This window comes from Gobio gobio (assembly GCF_949357685.1).
Source record: "Gobio gobio genome assembly, chromosome: 17".
NCBI classification, from domain to species: domain Eukaryota; kingdom Metazoa; phylum Chordata; class Actinopteri; order Cypriniformes; family Gobionidae; genus Gobio; species Gobio gobio.
In genome coordinates this window covers 46,182,980-46,202,450 of record NC_137110.1, presented here as the reverse complement: position 1 = coordinate 46,202,450, position 19,471 = coordinate 46,182,980, and the positions used below count along the sequence as shown (strand labels likewise).

Here is a 19,471-nt window from a genome sequence, read left to right as displayed (position 1 = left end):
CAAAAGTAAGGCTTTTTTCTGCAGGCCAGTGTTTATTAATTAAATAATAAAATGTAAATATTACAAATTAAATTTTTTTTTTTTTTTTTCACTCAACGATTTCTTTACTACACTCTAAAAAAAAAGGTTCTATATGGCACCAAAAATGGTTCTTGGCTCGTAATCATAAGGGAACCTTTTTTAGTGCTATATAGCACCAATTTTGGTGCTTCAGTGGTTCTTCAGCGGTTCTTCAGAGGTGCTATATAGCACCTTAGTCAAAGAACCGGTGAAGAACCTCTGAAGAACCACTGAAGCACCAAAATTGGTGCTAGATAGCACTAAAAAAGGTTCCCTTATGATTACGAGCCAAGAACCATTTTTGGTGCGATATAGAACCTTTTTTTTTAGAGTGTATAAACACTGAGCCTATAGAAGTAGTTCAGCATTGAAAGTGTGTCCTGCTTCCTCCGGCTGTGCTCATGCATGTCCACCGACCGCAGCCCTGATTAGCTGCAGCTCATAGATCACATACATTTAATAGGAATATGTCTGGCCCGAGGCGCAGGATGCTTTGAAATGAGGAACACTATTTTCCTAATGAATGACTTGACTCTCTCTCCATCTCGATGTCTATCTGTCTCTATCTCTGGTTTCCAGCTCAGGCTGTGTCATTACCAGCTCGCCTCGGGCCTGGCCGGCCTCTAATGATTATAATTAGCATTATTAGAGTCGACTCTAGAGGTGCCTGCGCGGGCCAGACGCAGAGCCGCGTCTCGTGCTGGTCCACTGGGCTGGAGCTGCTGGTCTTGGGCTGTGGGGATGCGTCTCTTGAGGACACACACACACACACACGCAGAGCTCCTGTCAGCTCTGTTTAAGCGCCGTGTCACACCTGCACATGTACGCTGGGGCTTATTCTTTTAATTGACTTTCTAATTTGTGATTTTATTCTGTTTTTGATTGAATAATTACCCTCATGGTACCTTTCTCTATGTGTCCTCTGAGATATGTCCTGTGCAAAAAAAAAGGGGAAAACAAGAATTGTTTTGTGCATTAAATATCACAAACTATTAATGAGTTTTGATTATATGCAAAGCGATTTATCGAAAAATTCCTAAAAGACCAAAAATGTGTGTGTGTGTGTCTGTGTTGTTTTATTTGTTGTTACATTTAAGTGTATATATATATTATATTTAAAAAGCAACTATTTTATATAAGAGAAACATTTATATATAATTATAATATATAATTAAATATTTAAATATAACAACAAATAAAGCAACAAAAATGTATGTATATTAAAAATAATAAAACAAAAAATATTGGCCATATATTGAAAAATATATGAAGTTATTTGTTATATGCAAGTGTATATATATATTAGGTCTGTCAAAAGATTAATCGCGATTAATCGCATCCAAAATAAAAGTTTGTGTTTACATAATATATGTGTGTGTACTCTGTTAATTATTATTTATATATAAACACACACACAAGCATGTATATATTTAAGAAAAAAATATTATTTTTATATATAAAACATTTATATTTATATATATTATAGTTTATATAAATGTATATACAGTATATGCATGCAAATATTTCTTAAATATATACATGAATGTGTGTGTGTTTTTATATATAAATAATAATTAACAGAGTACACACACATATATTATGTTAACACAAACTTTTATTTTGGATGCGATTAATCTTTTGACAGCCCTAATTTATATATATATATATATATATATATATATATATATATATATATATATATATATATATATATATATATATATATATATATATATATATATATATATATATATATATATATATATATATATATATATATATATATATATATATATATATATATATATATATATATATATATATATATATATATATATATATATATATATATATATATATATATATATATATATATATATATATATATATATATATATATATATATATATATATATATATATATATATATATATATATATATATATATATATATATATATATATGTATATATATATATATATATGTATATATATATATATATATATGTATATATATATATATATATATATATATATGTATATATATATATATATATATGTATATATATATATATATATATGTATATATATGTATATATATATATATATATATATATGTATATATATGTATATATATATATATATGTATATATGTATATGTTTGTGTGTGTGTGTATGTATCTCTCTCTCTCTCTCTCTCTCTCTCTCTCTCTCTCCATAGATAGATAGATAGATAGATAGATAGATAGATAGATACGTGTGTGTGTGTGTGTGTGTGTGTGTATGTGTATATGTATATGTGTGTGTGTGTCTCTCTCTCTCTCTGTGTGTGTGTGTGTGTGTACAATAATTCTAATATTCTAAATAATTCTAATTCTAATTCAATAATTTTAAAATCCCCTTTTGGTTGCTTGCTAATTTACATCATATAACACTGAAGTATGTTTTTCGAAGGCTTTATCTGCTTAGAGTGATTGTGTTTTCTTTTTTGATGCCTTGTAAACACGTTTCCCAGCATTCTTACTGTCTAGGGTTGTGACAGCGGTGGCCTGGTTTAACAGATCGAGTCCTGTCGCACCCTTCCCGGTGTGTGTAGTTTTCCTTTCCGTTCCGCTACACTTGTGACTGTATAATGAATAATGCCGCCATTGAATTAGCATGTAGCTGTCGTCTTGACTCTGGTGCCTGCGTTGTGACGGGACCACCACTGCACACGCCGCCGTCGACCCGCCCTGATTTATCAAGTGCTGCAGCCACACACACTGAATCACCAACAACAAACAGGGCCAGAGCTGTCAGCGTCAATCTGAGCCCACCGCTTCAACACAGCCCACTAGAAAGGGTCAATCAGGCAAAGGGAATCCGACCGACACAGCCCTCGTGATTCTTAGATTCTCGTGTTTGGAATTTCAGAAGTCAATATGAAAAGTACCAGTGAAATTGCAGTGTTGTCGTTATTAATGTTGATATAACAGAAAAAAATATAATGTTACCATATTTAGTGATATATATATATATATATATATACATTTGGAAATTTGAAACAATTCATTTAGCTTATTCTATAATGGCTTATTTCAAATCAACAGAGCACATGCAAATTAAATGTTTTTATTGATATTTTGCTTTTAAACTGATTAAAACACAATTTGAAAACATGAAAAAGTAACTTTTATACAAAGAAAAGAACCAAAGACTAGAGAAAAACCGCGGATAAGGAGGATGACGTGACGAAAAATTATATTTTAAAATATAATCGGGCGGGTGGCACTTGAACCAATCGTCAGCAGCGCCTTGCATCGCCCATAGACCTTAAAACAATCAGCGGATGGTGGGCGGCTGCGGCTTTGAAAATCGGTCAAGAAACGTTGGTGCGGATGGATGGCGGACGGATGATGAGTTTTGTGATGCGGTTGCGGATTAAATAATAGCCCATCCGCGTATCTCTAAAGACACAAAAAAGTAGTGCACTGAAAAAAACAATAATTACATTTCACAAATGGAATTAAGTAAACTCTACTTAACTAAGTTAAGTAGAATTAACAAAGAAAATAAGTCATTTTAACTTGGCCAGTAAAAGGTTGAGTAATTTCTACAGCATTTTACTCCAAAAATATAACTTTGAATTAAACCACACTTTTAAAGTGTATGTTTTGCTTAGAAATATCTAAGTAAATAACACAATAGATGTTGTGTAGATACCATATCTACATAATAGAGTGGCACCTGAACACAGAGACTCAATATTGGTACATGACACACAGTGACAGTAACATTTGATGGATCGTGAGTAGTAAATGAACTCCAAATGTCACAAGACGGCAAGTTAATAAACCTAACAACAAAAGCAATGATAAAACAGTGTAAATGCAGCTGGAAAATCAACCTCCTTAATTATTAAAACCCCAGTGCATGATGGGAACACCAGTATCAGAAAACATTTTTTTTATAAGTTAATTTTATAATGTTGATATTTACGCTTTAATTTCTACAACCTTGAATTGAGTACTAATATAGAATTAACTTTTTAAAATTCTTGCCTGAACTAACTTTTCATGTAGTGTATGTATGTATGTATGTATATATAGTAAAATATGTTTCTCTCATGATGTTTTTGTGCTCCGTTATAGAGGAGGCTAGACATGTTTAATTGTCCTTTATCCTTGCCAGAGCAGAAGTATGTGTGTCTTTGTCCATGTGAAAAAAGCAGATGCGGCGTTCCCCCCAACATCACTCGTTCACCATCGGCATCTCACTCCTATCTGAGAATCTCCATGACAACCGTCTCTGTTGACACGCCTGCATACATTGGCAGAGGATTACGCGATCTTCCGGCTATTGACAGCCGTGTGTTATCCACAGCTAATCAGACAGGATAAGAAATGTGAACTGCCGTTCCGTTCAGAGCTGAATTACTTCGGGAGGAAACTGATCCTGCCGTCAGACCACTGACATGAATATAATCTCATGCATTTCTTTCTCCAATTTGACAGAAAAAAGTGAATGTCATAAATGTGTTTTTTATGACAAGTTAAAACTAGTGTTCTGGTGTGTTGTGTTCCATTCTGTTGCATTCAACGGCTTTTTTTTTGTCATCAACTAATAGTTTGGACACCTACCGGACTAGTGCATTTTTGAAACATTTTGTACATTCATCCTAATTCAAACTATAGGAGGGACAGTTTTTATTTGTAGAGTTTCAGAAAATGGCAAGCTGTAAGTGTCAATCACTATTGTTTGTGCAGTTACTGGCCGTTAAAACTGCCTATTTAAATTTGAGGTAGAGTGGAGAAAATTTTCAGGATGTATGTCTGTTCTGGAAGCTTTGTTTCGAGAAGGAAGTTGCGACTTTTTATTTCCCAATTCTGACTTTCTTTTCTTGTTGCAATTGTACGTTTATGGGCCCTATTTTAACAGACCTGAGCGCATGGTCTGACGCGCATGGCACACTTAGGGCATGTCCGAATCCACTTTTGCTAGTTTAACGACGCATGGTCTAAAAGGGTTGTAGTGTCTTAATGAGTCATGGGTGTGTTTTGGGCATAACGTGCAATAAACCAATCAGAGTCTCATCTCCCATTCCCTTTAAAAGCCAGTTGCGCTTGCACCATGGAGGATTCACTAGTTACATGGCGGAATTTGCAAGCGGAAATACTGAACGCTTCTCCAGAGATTAATACTTTTATTTTTAATATCTAAAAATGTTTGTGTGTTGCTGCGTGTCCCTGTGTGTGTAATAAGCAGAGTGTACGCGCGTGGTGCAACAGCCTATTGGCGCATATTACTAACGCACCCTTTAAATAACACAAAAAATACTGCGCTATTGACTTTAGACCAGGTTTTTGTTGCTCAATGGCGCAGTCTTTTTCAGTTCCAGTTCTAGTGCATTTGCTATTTAAATAACGTGCCGCTGGACGTGAAAATGATAACTGTGCTGGGCTGAAACTAGCAAAAAAAACACTTGTCGTCACATTGCGCCGGGTGTATGACAGGGCCCAATATCTCACAATTCTGAGAAAATAGAAATAAACTCAGTTCTGACAAAAATAATTTTCTTTCTCGTAAATGTGGGAAATAGTTATAATTTTGAGTTAGAAACTAGCAATTGCGTGAAGTCAGAATTGAAAAGAATTGCAATTGCGAGAAATAACGTCATAATTATAAACTCATAATTGCAAGTTATAAGGTAATTGCGCAATATAAACTTGCAACTCTGACAAAAAGTAAATTGCGAGAAATAAAGTCAGAATTGCAAGTTATAAACTCATATTTGCAAGTTATTAAGTCAGAGTAGTGAGTTTGTATCTCACAATTAATAGAAAAAATGCCGAATTGCGAGTTATAAAGTTATTGTGCAACATAAACTTGCAATATTGACAAAAAGCTAATTATGAGAAATAATCAGAATTGCAAGTTATAAAGTTCGAACTGCGAGATATAAACTTGAAACTTGGACAAAAAGTGAATTGCGAAAAATAAAGTCAGAGTTACTCATTATAGTTTTAAGTTATAAACTCGCATTTGCAAGAAAAAGTCAGAATTTAGTTTATATCTCACAATTGCGAGAAATAAAGTCAGAATTGCGAGTTATAAACTTACAATTGCAAGAAAAAGTCAGAATTGAGAGTTTATATCTCACAATTGCGCTAAATAAAGTAGACCGGAGCGTTGTTAAATGGGACGGTATAGCCTACGCTGGATTGTTCTTGTTGCCTAGCAACTGTGACAGATGCCATTGATGAGTGACAGTAACGTTTGTACTGGAAAGTTACATTTAAACTGTCTGAAAACAAAACAGGGTTCACAACTTATCAAAATATGTTCACCTTGGTCCATTTATGAACATAATAGAGTATTAACTATAAAAAAACTACTATTGGTAAGATATGTCAACATGTGATCCACTTTAAAGTTGTTGGTTTTTTTACATTTGTATTGTTAGATAATCGAGTAAGTTGAAACACAACAATTGCTTTTAAAAGTGTAATCCGGCATGTTCTTTAAAAAAAATCCAGTTGTCTCTGGCATGCAATGTATGTTGGGATAGGCTAGGATGCGAAGGATCCACTCGTTCTATCCTTCGTGGCTTGGCAAACGAAGGACGCATTTGTAGGCCACATTCAAAGGAGCCTTCAAAGAATACAGCCTCTGAATTGGGACGCAGCTAAAGTCAGAATTGCAAGATGTAAACTCGTAATTGCAAGTCGTGATATAAAGCCGTGGCGGAAACAAGCTTCCATAGTCTTGAGTAAAACTACAAATGCTACGCAGTCTCTTTACAGATTTAAGGAGGTGTCTGCTGAATCTACACCACTGCAGATGATCTCCCTTTGTCCTGTTGGACACAATTCAGTCACAAACTGCCATTTGTGTCTTGCGCTTGTTCGATTAAGACGGGGCCGCGGTGGCAGGGTTCAGCCGGAGTCATCACTGCCTCCTTTTATAGAAGTTCAATTAATATTTCAGTATCTGTGGGAGCCGTGGCTTGAAGCAGAACCACTTGATGTTTGGCTAATGGAAAATACAGAGGACTCAGAGTACTAAACATCCTGCTGGGGGAAAAAAAAAGAAAATACAAGGCTTTTGGAGAGGAGCCACCTTGAGAAAAGGTGCATAAATCCTGCATGTGCCTTTCCTCCAATAACACGACTCGGTTTCTCGGAAATTAAACGTATCGTCTCCGATAAACAAGCCAACGGAGGAAGAAATCCATTGTCTGGTCAGCCTGTGGCCTTGGGTTTTTATTAAATATTGATTTGATTTGTAAAAGGCCACACGCTGTGGGGTTGAGCAAATGTCACGAACTCCCGTTTGTTTTCTGTTGAATTGAACATCTGATGTTTTGGGTCGGTGGCTCAAGCGAAAAAACAGCCAATCTCCTTGACCTTCCGAACGCGGATCTGGCAAAGTAAGCCTGAATTTGCTATTGGCAAATATCATTCCTGTTGTGCATGTGGGATATAACTCGCAACAGCTGACAAAACAAGCGCGAGCAGAGTAAATCTTCAGTAATGTCAGGTAAATGTCTAGACTGAGATGTTTGCACGTTTCACGGTTCACTTGATCTCCTATCTTAATGATGGAATTACAGTCGATAGTTTTATGGGATTCATGGGATTAGCTCGTTCCTGAAGTGCATACTATATAGTCTTATACCCTTCCACTTCATTAGGTTGCTTCTGAATGCAGTGAAAATGATGCTTCTTTAAAAGACGAGGCTTGCTAAAGAGAGAACAACTGGTTTGAACAAGGGTAGAGATGTCTTTTCTCCGAGGCGCTGCCCTGCTGGAAGGAATCATGCAGCTCCGACACTGGAAAATATTAGCAGGAATCAATTAGCCTGCCATTATGGAGTAAAGTGGCCTTCAGTGAGTCGTGTAATTATGACCCACAGCCAAGCCGATCCTCTGCATGCAGGACCCTTTTCCCTCATTCCGCTTAATTGTATTTATTTAAGATAATCCATTCAGTGGTTTTAATTATGTGCTCTAGTTTACGAGGGAGATAAATAAATCATCATTTGTCTCGGTGAGACGTGGTCTTGTAGGATGTTCCTGCATGCGGTTTATCCGTGTGGTTTTGACTCTTTAGCCAAGTGTCAATTGAAAGTAAGTGCGTAAAGGAGTGTTATTTAAAATGTAATCCATCAACGGAAAAGAAATAAGGGAAATGATTAGAAAATGGAGCTCATTTAGAACAGTATTTGGGCAAACCCAAACCCCAATATTAAACTTCAGCGCATAAGTTGTCCCGCACTATTTGTGCTACAAATGTGAATGACTCTTCAAACCACACGGCTTGTTGAGGAGAATTTTTCTGTTATTTATTTTTTATTTTTTATGTGATCTGACTGGCAAATTATTTTATTCTTTTATTTTGTTTTATTTTTTATTACAATACTAGAGTCTGATTCGTTTTCTTCAGATGATATAAACATTTTTATTTATTATTTTATTTTTATTCTATTTTATTTTATTCAGTTTTATTTTATTTTATTTGTAGCCTAGAGTCTGACTCGTTTTCTTCAGAAGATGTAAACATTGTATTTATGATTTTATTGGTATTCTATTTTATTTTATTTGAATTGTTTTGTTTTATTTTATTTAATTACAAGCCTAGAGTCTGTTGTTTTGTTTTGTTTTGTTTTATTTTATTACATTTTATTTTATTGTTTTATTTTATTTTATTTTATTATAAGCCTAGAGTCTGTTGTTTAGTTTTGTTTTGCTACAAGCTTACAAGTCTCATTTTCTTCAGAAGATATAAACATTATTGTATTTTATTTTTTTATTTTTTTGTAGCCTAGAGTCTGACTCATTTTCTTTAGAAGATATAAACATTTTTATTTATAATTTTATTGGTATTATATTTTATTTTGTTTAATTTTTTATTACAAGCCTAGAGTCTGACTGATTTTCTTCAGAAGATATATTTTTTTTATTTATTATTTTAATTTAATTTAATTTAATTATTTAATATATATATATTTATTTTTTTATTTTTTATTTTTTATTTTTTTTATTTATTTTTTTATTTTTATTTGTAGCCCAGAGTCTGACTCATTTTCTTCAGAAGATATAAAAATTTGTATTTATTATTTTATTGGTATTATATTTTATTTTAATTGTTTTATTTTATTTTATTTTATTACAAGCCTAGAGTCTGTTGTTTTGTTTTGTTTTGTTTTGTTTTATTACACTGTTAACGATTTTCTTGTATTTTTACAGTACATTACTGGCAGCACTGTTGCCAGCAAGTTACTGTATTTTGATTTACAGTAATGGTACTAAAATTCAATTTACAGTACCCAGGAACCGTACTGTAAATCTATACAACAGTATTTTACTGTATTTTTACTGTATTTTGCCATTTTGTTCTACTTATGCTGTAATTATACGGTATTGTACTGTAATATCTATATTGATATTACTGCTAAATATTACTATACTTTTCAAATTAATTACTACTAATAATATTATATTAGAATTGTACAATATGCAGTTATTACAGTAGCCTATATAAATCTATATGAAGTAATATTATAATACATTTTATTGTTTTATTTTATTTTATTTTATTACAAACCTAGAGTCTTGTTTAGTTTTGTTTTGCTACAAGCTTACAAGTCTCATTTTCTTCAGAAGATATAAAAATTATTTTATTTTGTTTTATATTTTATTACAAGCCTAGAGCCTGACTCATTTTCTTCAGAAGAAATAAACATTATTTAATTTAATTATTTGTATTTAATTATTTATTTTAAGCCTATCATGACATCACATGCCACTGTTTTTATTCATTGCAGGATAATTTCACATGCCCATAACTTCACATGTCCACACCTTAAACCCATTGAAAATGACAGCGTTTGATTGGTGGGATCGACGCATATGCAGTTTGTGCAGACGGCTGTATGGAGAGCAGCTGTGCTCTCGTTGTTTGGTCTTTTGCTCTGTGTAACAATCAGCTGTCAATGAGGGATGACAGCCGAGCCCAAATGGCGGGATCCTGACGGCCGTCACAGCTCTTCTGACAGATGCAGAGCAGGATCTGTGTGTGCTTCTTGGGTGAAACCGCATCAGGAAGTCTCCCTTTCTTGAGAGCACGTGCGAAACTATAAACAGGATCAGGTTCTGTGCTGTCATGTTGCCAGATCGCCACAGACCGTTTTGTTACAGCACGCTTGTAAACCTGACTTTTGATTTGATAGTACTTGAAGTATTGCTCAATATGACCTCATGAAAATGCTATGGTTCTCCATAAAGGTTTTCATGCTTGTATGTTCAGATCATTTTTTTTCTTTCCATTGACTTTTGATCCCGTGCCATTTTTTTTCTTTCAAACGAGTATATCGTATTGCGTTTGGCTCTGGGTTTGTCGTTCTGTGTCCATCACTGGCCAAACAGCTTTTGGTTTTAACAGACTGATGGTGGAGATTCATCCAGCCAAGTCAAATAAACACCCGCGAATGTGAAACCGGGACTTGGCAGCGGGAAACCTAATCGTTTCGTGAACGGGGGAATTTTTATGTTCCATTTTCGCTTGACAGTCTAGACGTTTTATAACGTTGGGAGGAATTCTGTTGGCCTTGAGTTTCTGTCAAGACTCCCTTGTGCTCACAGTCTCCGTTTTTACTTCTAAAAGCGCCGTAAAACATGTGCTAAACTTGAGTGATAGGTGCGTTTTCTGAAATCACTTTGTAAAACTGGAAAGTTCTTGTTCAGAGTGTCTCAGTACATTAGAAACTTCAGGTTATGAACTGGCTTGATTTAGTTTAGTGCTTTAACAAGCTTGGTCCTAAATGTGCTGTTTATGAGTTGTGAACACAGGCAAACCGCGGTACATTCGGCTGTGTGTTTTTCAGTAATAGAGTGAAAGTTCAGGAGCTGTATCGAATAAGAAACACCTGTTTTGTGGTGTAGTATTGGATTGCTTTTTTAGTAGTGTTTGTGCTTCAGATATGAACGATTCCTCAAATTCTGCGTCTTAATCAGAGGTGTGCTGTTACTTTAGCTACTAGGTGATCAGATTTACAATTTTCACTTGACGGATGATAAAACGTGAAAATCCCACAAAACAATCCCACAGACTCTCATTAAACGCTTGCATTACCTTGCCGTTAGTTTTGTGTTATTTTTTGCATTTTTAATTATATTATTTTGTTGTTTTATTTTAATATTATTTTGTTTTGTTTTATTCTGTTTTATTTAATCTAATTCAGTTTTATTTTATTTTGTTTATTTCATGTTTTTATTTTTTATTTTTTTTGTGTTTTTTTTATTTCATGTTATTTTGTTATATTTATTATATTTTATTGTTTTAATGTTATTTTGTTTTGTTGTTTTGATTTATTTAATGTTGATTGGTAGTCCATGTAATTTTATTAAATATTTCTATTTTTGGTCACGTGATGTTAATCCATGCTATATTTTATCATTTTATTTTATTTTATATTTTATTTTAATTTATTTGATTATATTTTTGGTCACTCAGACACATGATGTTAATCCATGCCTTATTTTATTTATTTATTTATTTTATTTTATTTTAATTTATTTTATTATATTTTGGTCACTCAGACATGGGATGTTAATCCATGCCATATTTTATCATTTTACTTTATTTGATTTTTTATTTATATTTTATTTTAATTTATTTGATTATATTTTTGGTCACTCAGACACGTGATGCTAATCCATGCCATATTTTATCATTTTATTAATTTAATTTAATGTTATTTAATTTTATTTAATTTTATATATTTATTTAATTTAATTATTTTATTTTATTTTATTTTATTTTATTTTATTTTATTTTATTTTATTTTATTTTATTTTATTTTATTTTATTTTATTTTATTTTATTTTATTTTATTTTATTTTATTTTATTTTATTTTATTTTATTTTATTTTATTTTATTTTATTTATTTTATTTTATTATTTTTGGTCACTCAGACATGTGATGTTAATCCATGCCTTATTTTATTTTATTTTATTTTTATTTATTTTATTATATTTTTGGTCACTCAGACACGTGATGCTAATCCGTGCCATATTTTATAATTTTATTAATTTAATTTAATGTTATTTAATTTTATTTATTTATTTTATTTTACTTTATTTTATTTATTTATTTATTTTATTAGTTTATTTTTGGTCACTCAGACACGTGATGTTAATCCATGCTTTATTTTATTTTATTTTTATTTATTTTATTATATTTTTGGTCACTCAGACACATGATGTTAATCCATGCCTTATTTTATTTTATTTTATTTTTATTTATTTTATTATATTTTTGGTCACTCAGACACGTGATGTTAATCCATGCCTTATTTTATTTTATTTTATTTTATTTTTATTTATTTTATTATATTTTTGGTCACTCAGACACGTGATGCTAGTCCGTGCCATATTTTATAATTTTATTAATTTAATTTAATGTTATTTAATTTTATTTATTTATTTTATTTTACTTTATTTTATTTATTTATTTATTTTATTATTTTATTTTTGGTCACTCAGACACGTGATGTTAATCCATGCTTTATTTTATTTTATTTTTATTTATTTTATTATATTTTTGGTCACTCAGACACATGATGTTAATCCATGCCTTATTTTATTTTGTTTTATTTTTATTTATTTTATTATATTTTTGGTCACTCAGACACGTGATGTTAATCCATGCCTTATTTTATTTAATTTTTATTTATTTGATTATATTTTTGGTCACTCAGACACGTGATGCTAATCCATGCCATATTTTATCATTTTCTTTTATTAATTTAATTTAATTTAATTTAATGTTAATTTATTTAATGTTATTTTATTTTATGTATTTTATTTTTGGTCACTCGGACACATGATGTTAATCCATGCCTTATTTTATTTTATTTTTATTTATTTTATTATATTTTTGGTCACTCAGACACGTGATGTTAATCCATGCCTTATTTTATTTTATTTTTATTTATTTGATTATATTTTTGGTCACTCAGACACGTGATGCTAATCCATGCCATATTTTATCATTTTCTTTTATTAATTTAATTTAATTTAATTTAATGTTAATTTATTTAATGTTATTTTATTTTATGTATTTTATTTTTGGTCACTCGGACACGTGATGTTAATCCATGTCAGACTGCATAAACTGTGAGATTTTCCCCATCTGAAGCCATACCACCATTTCAGGTTGGATGAAATATGTTTGTTAATGAAACAGGATGTTTCTCCTGCCCGTGAAGCTCAGCAACACAGAATTGCGCAGTCTGTCTCCCGCTGGGCCCGAGTCGTGAACTCCTGACCTTTCCTGCTCGCCAACACTCTTTGCATTTGCATTTTGACTTAAAGAGGAGGTCAGAATCACGTTACCCCTCCCAAAACCTCCCGATGGCCATACAGCCGGCCTCTTTCTCACCGCCGCGGCGTCCGAAACCGGGCCGCAGCGGTCTGGGGTTAATGCACCAGTGCACGGGCTTTGTCTCTGGATTAATGAAGTGTTCTCCTCCCCGTTTCCTTTCACTCCCAGACAATGCGGCCCATAATCAGCGTTAATCTTGAAGTCTCAATGTCGTTTTTTTATGCCCATGTGTCAGAAGTTGTGAGGAAATTACTACATCTACCTCTGACTCGCTAACTGGATGTGACGTTGGATGAGAGAGGAGAATGTCACTGATAATTAAAATGGAAGGGAGATCAAACCTGGCAGCAGGATTGTGTGCCATTCAGAGCTGAACTGAGAAAGCCTTTCATATTCTACTGTTCAGTCCCTGGATTTATATTGAGATTGAAAACAAGACAAGGCATTGTATTCTCAATTGGAACTAGAAAAAAATACCATGTAATTAGTAGAAAAGTTTAAAATCCTACATAATAATAATGATAATATTGCAGTATCATATACGTATAATTTTTAATATAGTGATATTTGTAATGTGACGTAAGATATCAAATATTTATATACAGTGACAAAAAACAATAGTTTCTTAATGAAATGGTTCCTTTCTAAATAGTGTATTCATATATCGTAATATATAATGGAAGAGCGCTTGATTTCATTAGAGAACTATTTAAGTGTGTTGATCTCCTGTTCTCTGTCTGTTTAAGTGTGTGTGCAGTATATGCTCAAGTGTGTGTGTGTTTTAATACTGAAGTTCAGATGGTCAATCTGATGTAAAATATAAACACTAAGGCCCTCTAGTGTCAAAGCAGGAGAGCGCAGGTATACTCGTGCTGAGATTTACAGCCACAGAGCTTCACCGCTGAGTGGGAAGCTCATGATGTGAATTAGATGAAGTTTTATTATATCATCATACAACTTGGCAAAGACAACTACAGTTTTCGGCCTCAAAGGCAATTTATCAGAAAGAGCAGATTCTCTGTGGATCGATGAGGTCGGACCGGTTGTGTCAGACTCGGTATATTTAAAGAATAACCTTTTCATCTGCTTGTTTTGTTCCAGTGTTGAGTATCCGCGGCGCCCAGGAGGAGGAGCCTCCCGATGCCCAGCTGATGCGATTGGACAACATGCTGCTGGCGGAGGGCGTGTCCGGGCCGGAGAAAGGGGGCGGGTCCGCGGCGGCTGCGGCAGCGGCGGCGGCGTCGGGTGGAGTTGGAGCCGATAACTCGGCAGAACACTCGGATTACAGAGCCAAACTTTCCCAGATCCGCCAGATCTACCACACCGAGCTGGAGAAATACGAACAGGTCAGCAAGCCTGCAAAAGCCAACAGCCAATTTGCCATTCTGAACATGGTAATAAAGTGGTAGAATCACACCGCTTTCAGGATGTGTAATCACTAGGGCTGTCAAAAGATTAATCGCGATTAATCGCATCCAAAATAAAAGTTTGTGTTTACATAATATATTTGTGTGTACTCTGTTAATTGTTATTTATATATAAATACACACACATTCATGTATATATTTAAGAAATATTTGCATGTATATACTGTATATACATTTATATAATCTATAATATGTATAAATATAAATGTTTTATACATAAAAATAATATTTTTTTCTTAAATATATACATGCTTGTGTGTGTATTTATATATAAATAATAATTAACAGAGTACACACACATATATTATGTAAACACAAACCTTTATTTTGGATGCGATTAATCGCGATTAATCTTTTGACAGCCCTAGTAATCACACTGCTTTTTGCAGGAGATTCTACATTTACAGAAGCAACTTATAGTATAAAATAGGGATGAAACTGTATGGAAATTTAACATCACGATTATAGTGACCCAAATTATCACGGTTATCAATATTATCACGGTTTTGTTCAAATGAGATGAAAGTGTTCAAAAAGAACAGATGCACACACTTAAAACATTTCAACAAGTTTTATATTTGAAATTCAACAAACAACAAATAAATAAAGCAGCTCTTTGCACTTTTTAAAGCTATATTCTATTCTGTGGGATTTACTTCCTTATAATGGCCGTCGTCAATAGCAACGCATAAATAATAATAATTTGGTGTAAATATAATCTCTAATATTATCTCTGTAAATATATTCTCAAGCAATATTCTCATCAGTGTTCAGCTATGATGCATTTAAATCTAGCATATTTTGTGTAAGAGCCCAAACAGTATCCTAGGGAAATAATGCATATCCATATTTTCATGATTTGACTGTTTATTTTATTAAAATCAAAAGGTGTGCATCATACCTGACACCTAGATGAACACTTTACAGTCAGTTTTATGACTGTCATTCTCTTCAAATGCTATTGAAGTCAGAAACGCGTATAACGTTACCAATGTTGTATGTAACTTTAGAGACGGTCCCTAAATTCGCCAACTTTATGCCAGTCATATCAGATGCGCTGTGGTTCTGCTGTTTGTTTGAAACTATGTTCGCTGTGGAAATAGAACAGAAACAGTCAACCACGTTATGATGAGTGAATCTCCTGCGAACATTGCATGTTTTGAGTGCAGATTTCAGCGAGTGAGAGTGGCGCGCGCTCTGAACAAAACTCGTTGTTCAGAGATTTTGAGACATTGCATTCATAAACTCAATAGAAACACGTGTGATTGGTTATAATGCGCAACGTGATTATAACAGATGGCTTTTGAGAAGACTATAATAAGTTCAACCGCCAAAGTGGCTAGTGTGCAGCCGAAATAACGTTACACCAGCAAATGGCGGTTGTTAATGTCAAGCCCTGATTATCCCTTAAATGTCACCTTAGTCTTGTCTGAATTTGTTTGTTCATTTCACGTTATTATTTGCCAGTAGTTTTGGTGAGGTCAAAGTCCACTTGCCTTTGGTTTGCAGATTTGAAGTGTTTCCCCTATTACAGTGTTCTCAGGACTTTTGTAAAAGCCAAAATATCAGATTTGGTCCTTTTAGAGTGCTGTCACTGCCATTTCTTCTCATTCAAAAAACAGCGTCGACAAGATTTACTGTGACTTTTCAAAATCGTGATAATCACACGCGGTTTTAATGATAATACAATTTTAAATGATATTATTAACCGTCATTAAATTTTATCGTGGTTTATTGTGAAACCGGTAATCGTTTCATCCCTAGTATAAAGTAAACTATGCTTAAATAACTATGCTATTAATTCACAGACATCTTAATCATCTTAGAACATACGCAAAACTAGCTTTTTGATGAAAAATTTAAGATTTTATTCGGAATAGCATACGCTGATGATTCGTGTGAAGTAACACCAGCAACGTGTACTGAAGTAAACAGTTTCATTTGATTTCATGTTGACTGTAATATCTCATAAATTAGATTAGTACAACATCTGTTTGACTGCCGATGTCATACTTCAGTGTGTGTGTGTGTGTGTGAGTGGAACTCAGCAGGCAGCGTTTCTATCCCAAAATCTGTCAGATCACATCATGATGTGAACAGCGTGTTTAAGATGCTGTCGGTGAAGGGAGGGTTACAGTGGGGCTCTGCTGGCAGAAAGCAGGCTCTTCAACCCTCCTGTTTTAATGTTTGAGATGCATCACAGAGGCTGCCACTGACAGCCCGGCGTTCCCACGCTCAAGGAAAACCGGGAAGCACGCAGGAATGTTGTGGTTAATAAATATAGATACGAATGGAAAGGGAAGGAATTTAAAGTGCTCCTATTGTGCTATTTTAAAGGTTTCAATTTTGTTTCGGAGTCTCCTATAACAGGTTTACATGCATCAAAGGTCAAAAGACACTTTCATTTTCTCATAATATACATTGCACATCACATTTTTCAATGGTTCTCAAACGACTCTAAATCCCTCCTTTCCGCGAGCTACTCTGCTCTGATTGGCCAGATGGCTCAGTCTGTTGTGATTGGTCTACCGCTTGTCGGAAGCTAAACACCCATAACCATAACTGAACTTCAGCTCTGAAGGCTTCCTAAAGCTCAGTGGTTGTACACACTGCAAAGACAGTTACAATAACGTTGATTTTACGGTATCAATCCGAGCGTGAGTCCATTGATGAAACACTGGCAAGGACGATTTGAGCAGGACGTTCCTCAGTGATACACTACTCAGTTTGAGGTACATTATGTGACTCGCTGACTCTTCTCATCCTATGGAAGTGTTTAGAAAGAAAATTGATGGTAAAGGCCAATGGAGGGAATTTGGCCAGGATGCCGGGGTTACACCCCTACTCTTTACGAGAAGTGCTATGGGATTTTCATTGACCACAGAAAGTCAGGACCTCGGTTTAACGTCTCCTATGAAGGATGGTGTTTGTTACAGTATAGTGTCCCCATAGCTATACTGGGGTGTTAGGATCCACACAGACCACAGGGTGAGCGCCCCCTGCTGGCTTCACTAACAGCTCTTCCAGCAGCAACATAGTTTTGCCATCCAGGTGCTAACCAGCCTCAACCCTGCTTAGCTTCAGTGGGAAACCAGTCTTGGGCTACAGGGTGATATGGCTGCTGGCAGTGTGTTATCCAGTGATGTATAGGTGTCACGGAAGTCGGATTCGAATTCCTGACGACTCGTTTAGGCAGTTCAGCAACGATTCTTTCTTTTAAGAGACAATAGCTATGTTTCCATCCACCTATTTTTATGCGCATTCTGGGATATTGCATCAAAAAAGGCTGAATGGAAATGCCAAGATGCGCATAAATTCAAAAAATGCGCATAAAAAACTTATGCGCTCGTTTGAGTCGGATAAATTTGCTATCCGATACGAAAACATGCGCATAAACTATGATTAAAATACGCATTTATCCAATAAATTCCTTGATGTGCATAAAAAAAAATAATCATGTGACTTTCGCAATGTAACAGCATAACTAACCAGCGCAAAAATATTGTTTGCAAAATATCTGAAATGCTGTTTTGGTGATTCAGATGTCTGTTGTCAAAGACGCTCTGTATATTTCCCTCCTAGAACTGTCTTACATGACTGCGTTCCCAAACAAAAAGTTTATTGAGACGCACGACAAGTTACTCTGAGACACAAATAATTTATTATATACGAAAATTATTATATATGGTAGCTTCTCCTATGTTTCTTAGTGATTTTTTTAGCGGTAGTTTATCAGGAAGTGATGATTATGTTCTCTTTGACTGGATGGAAATTGTGCTTTATTCGCAAATGTTTTATGCGATATTGCATTTTTGCGCCTATATTATATACGCAACTTTGGATGGAAACATAGCTAATAACTTGATTTATTATCGTGCACGTTCGGCTTTACAACTTACAACTATTTTACCATAATAGGGGCACTTTAATGATTCTGCTTACGATTCCTCCTATTCTTTTAGTTATTATGATGCATATTTAAAGGGATAGTTCACCCAAAAATGAAAATTCTATCATCATTTACTCACCCTCAAGTTGTTCCAAAACTGTGTATCTTTCTTCTGTTGAACACAAAAGATATTTGGAAGAATGTTTGTAAGCAGATCTCTTAAAAAAATACTGGGGGTGAGATCTGCTTGGTTACAAACATTCTTCCAAATATCTTCCTTTGCGTATAGCAGAACAATACAGGTTTGGAACAACTTGAGGGTGAGAAAATAATGACAGAATTTTCATTTTTGGATGAACTATCCATTTATAACTGCTTTCTTTATTAAAGGAACTTGTATCCACTGTAGGGTTATTATCATGAACTAAAAGTAGTAAAAAAGCTGAAATAACAAGAAATATAAATATTAGATGAAGAACCTTTTGTTTTTTGTTCAGTTTAAGTTGCAGCACTAAAAGTACTCATTTTAACAGAAGTAGTTATTATTCAAATGACTACAAATGTAACTAAAATGAAAACTCGAAAGTGTAAAAAGTTGAATTGTATATAAATAATACTAGACACTGATCCGCTGATTTAAGCCATTGCTAGTTTTTAGAATGATATAATGAGTTTTGTTATTGTTTCTATTAAGAACAGTTCATTTGGACTGATTCATTGAGTCGTTAGA

At 33.7% G+C, this 19,471-nt stretch overlaps 1 protein-coding gene across 2 annotated transcripts in view; it reads left to right on the top strand.

Moving 5' to 3' along the window:
* Positions 1-19,471, top strand: part of pbx1b (pre-B-cell leukemia homeobox 1b) — a 116,928-nt gene that overhangs the window by 71,241 nt on the left and 26,216 nt on the right. For both annotated transcript variants that reach the window (XM_079841135.1, XM_079841136.1), the window contains exon 3: positions 14,527-14,771. In XM_079841135.1, coding sequence (XP_079697261.1) covers positions 14,527-14,771 — 245 coding nt within the window. The remainder of the gene's footprint in view (positions 1-14,526; positions 14,772-19,471) is intronic.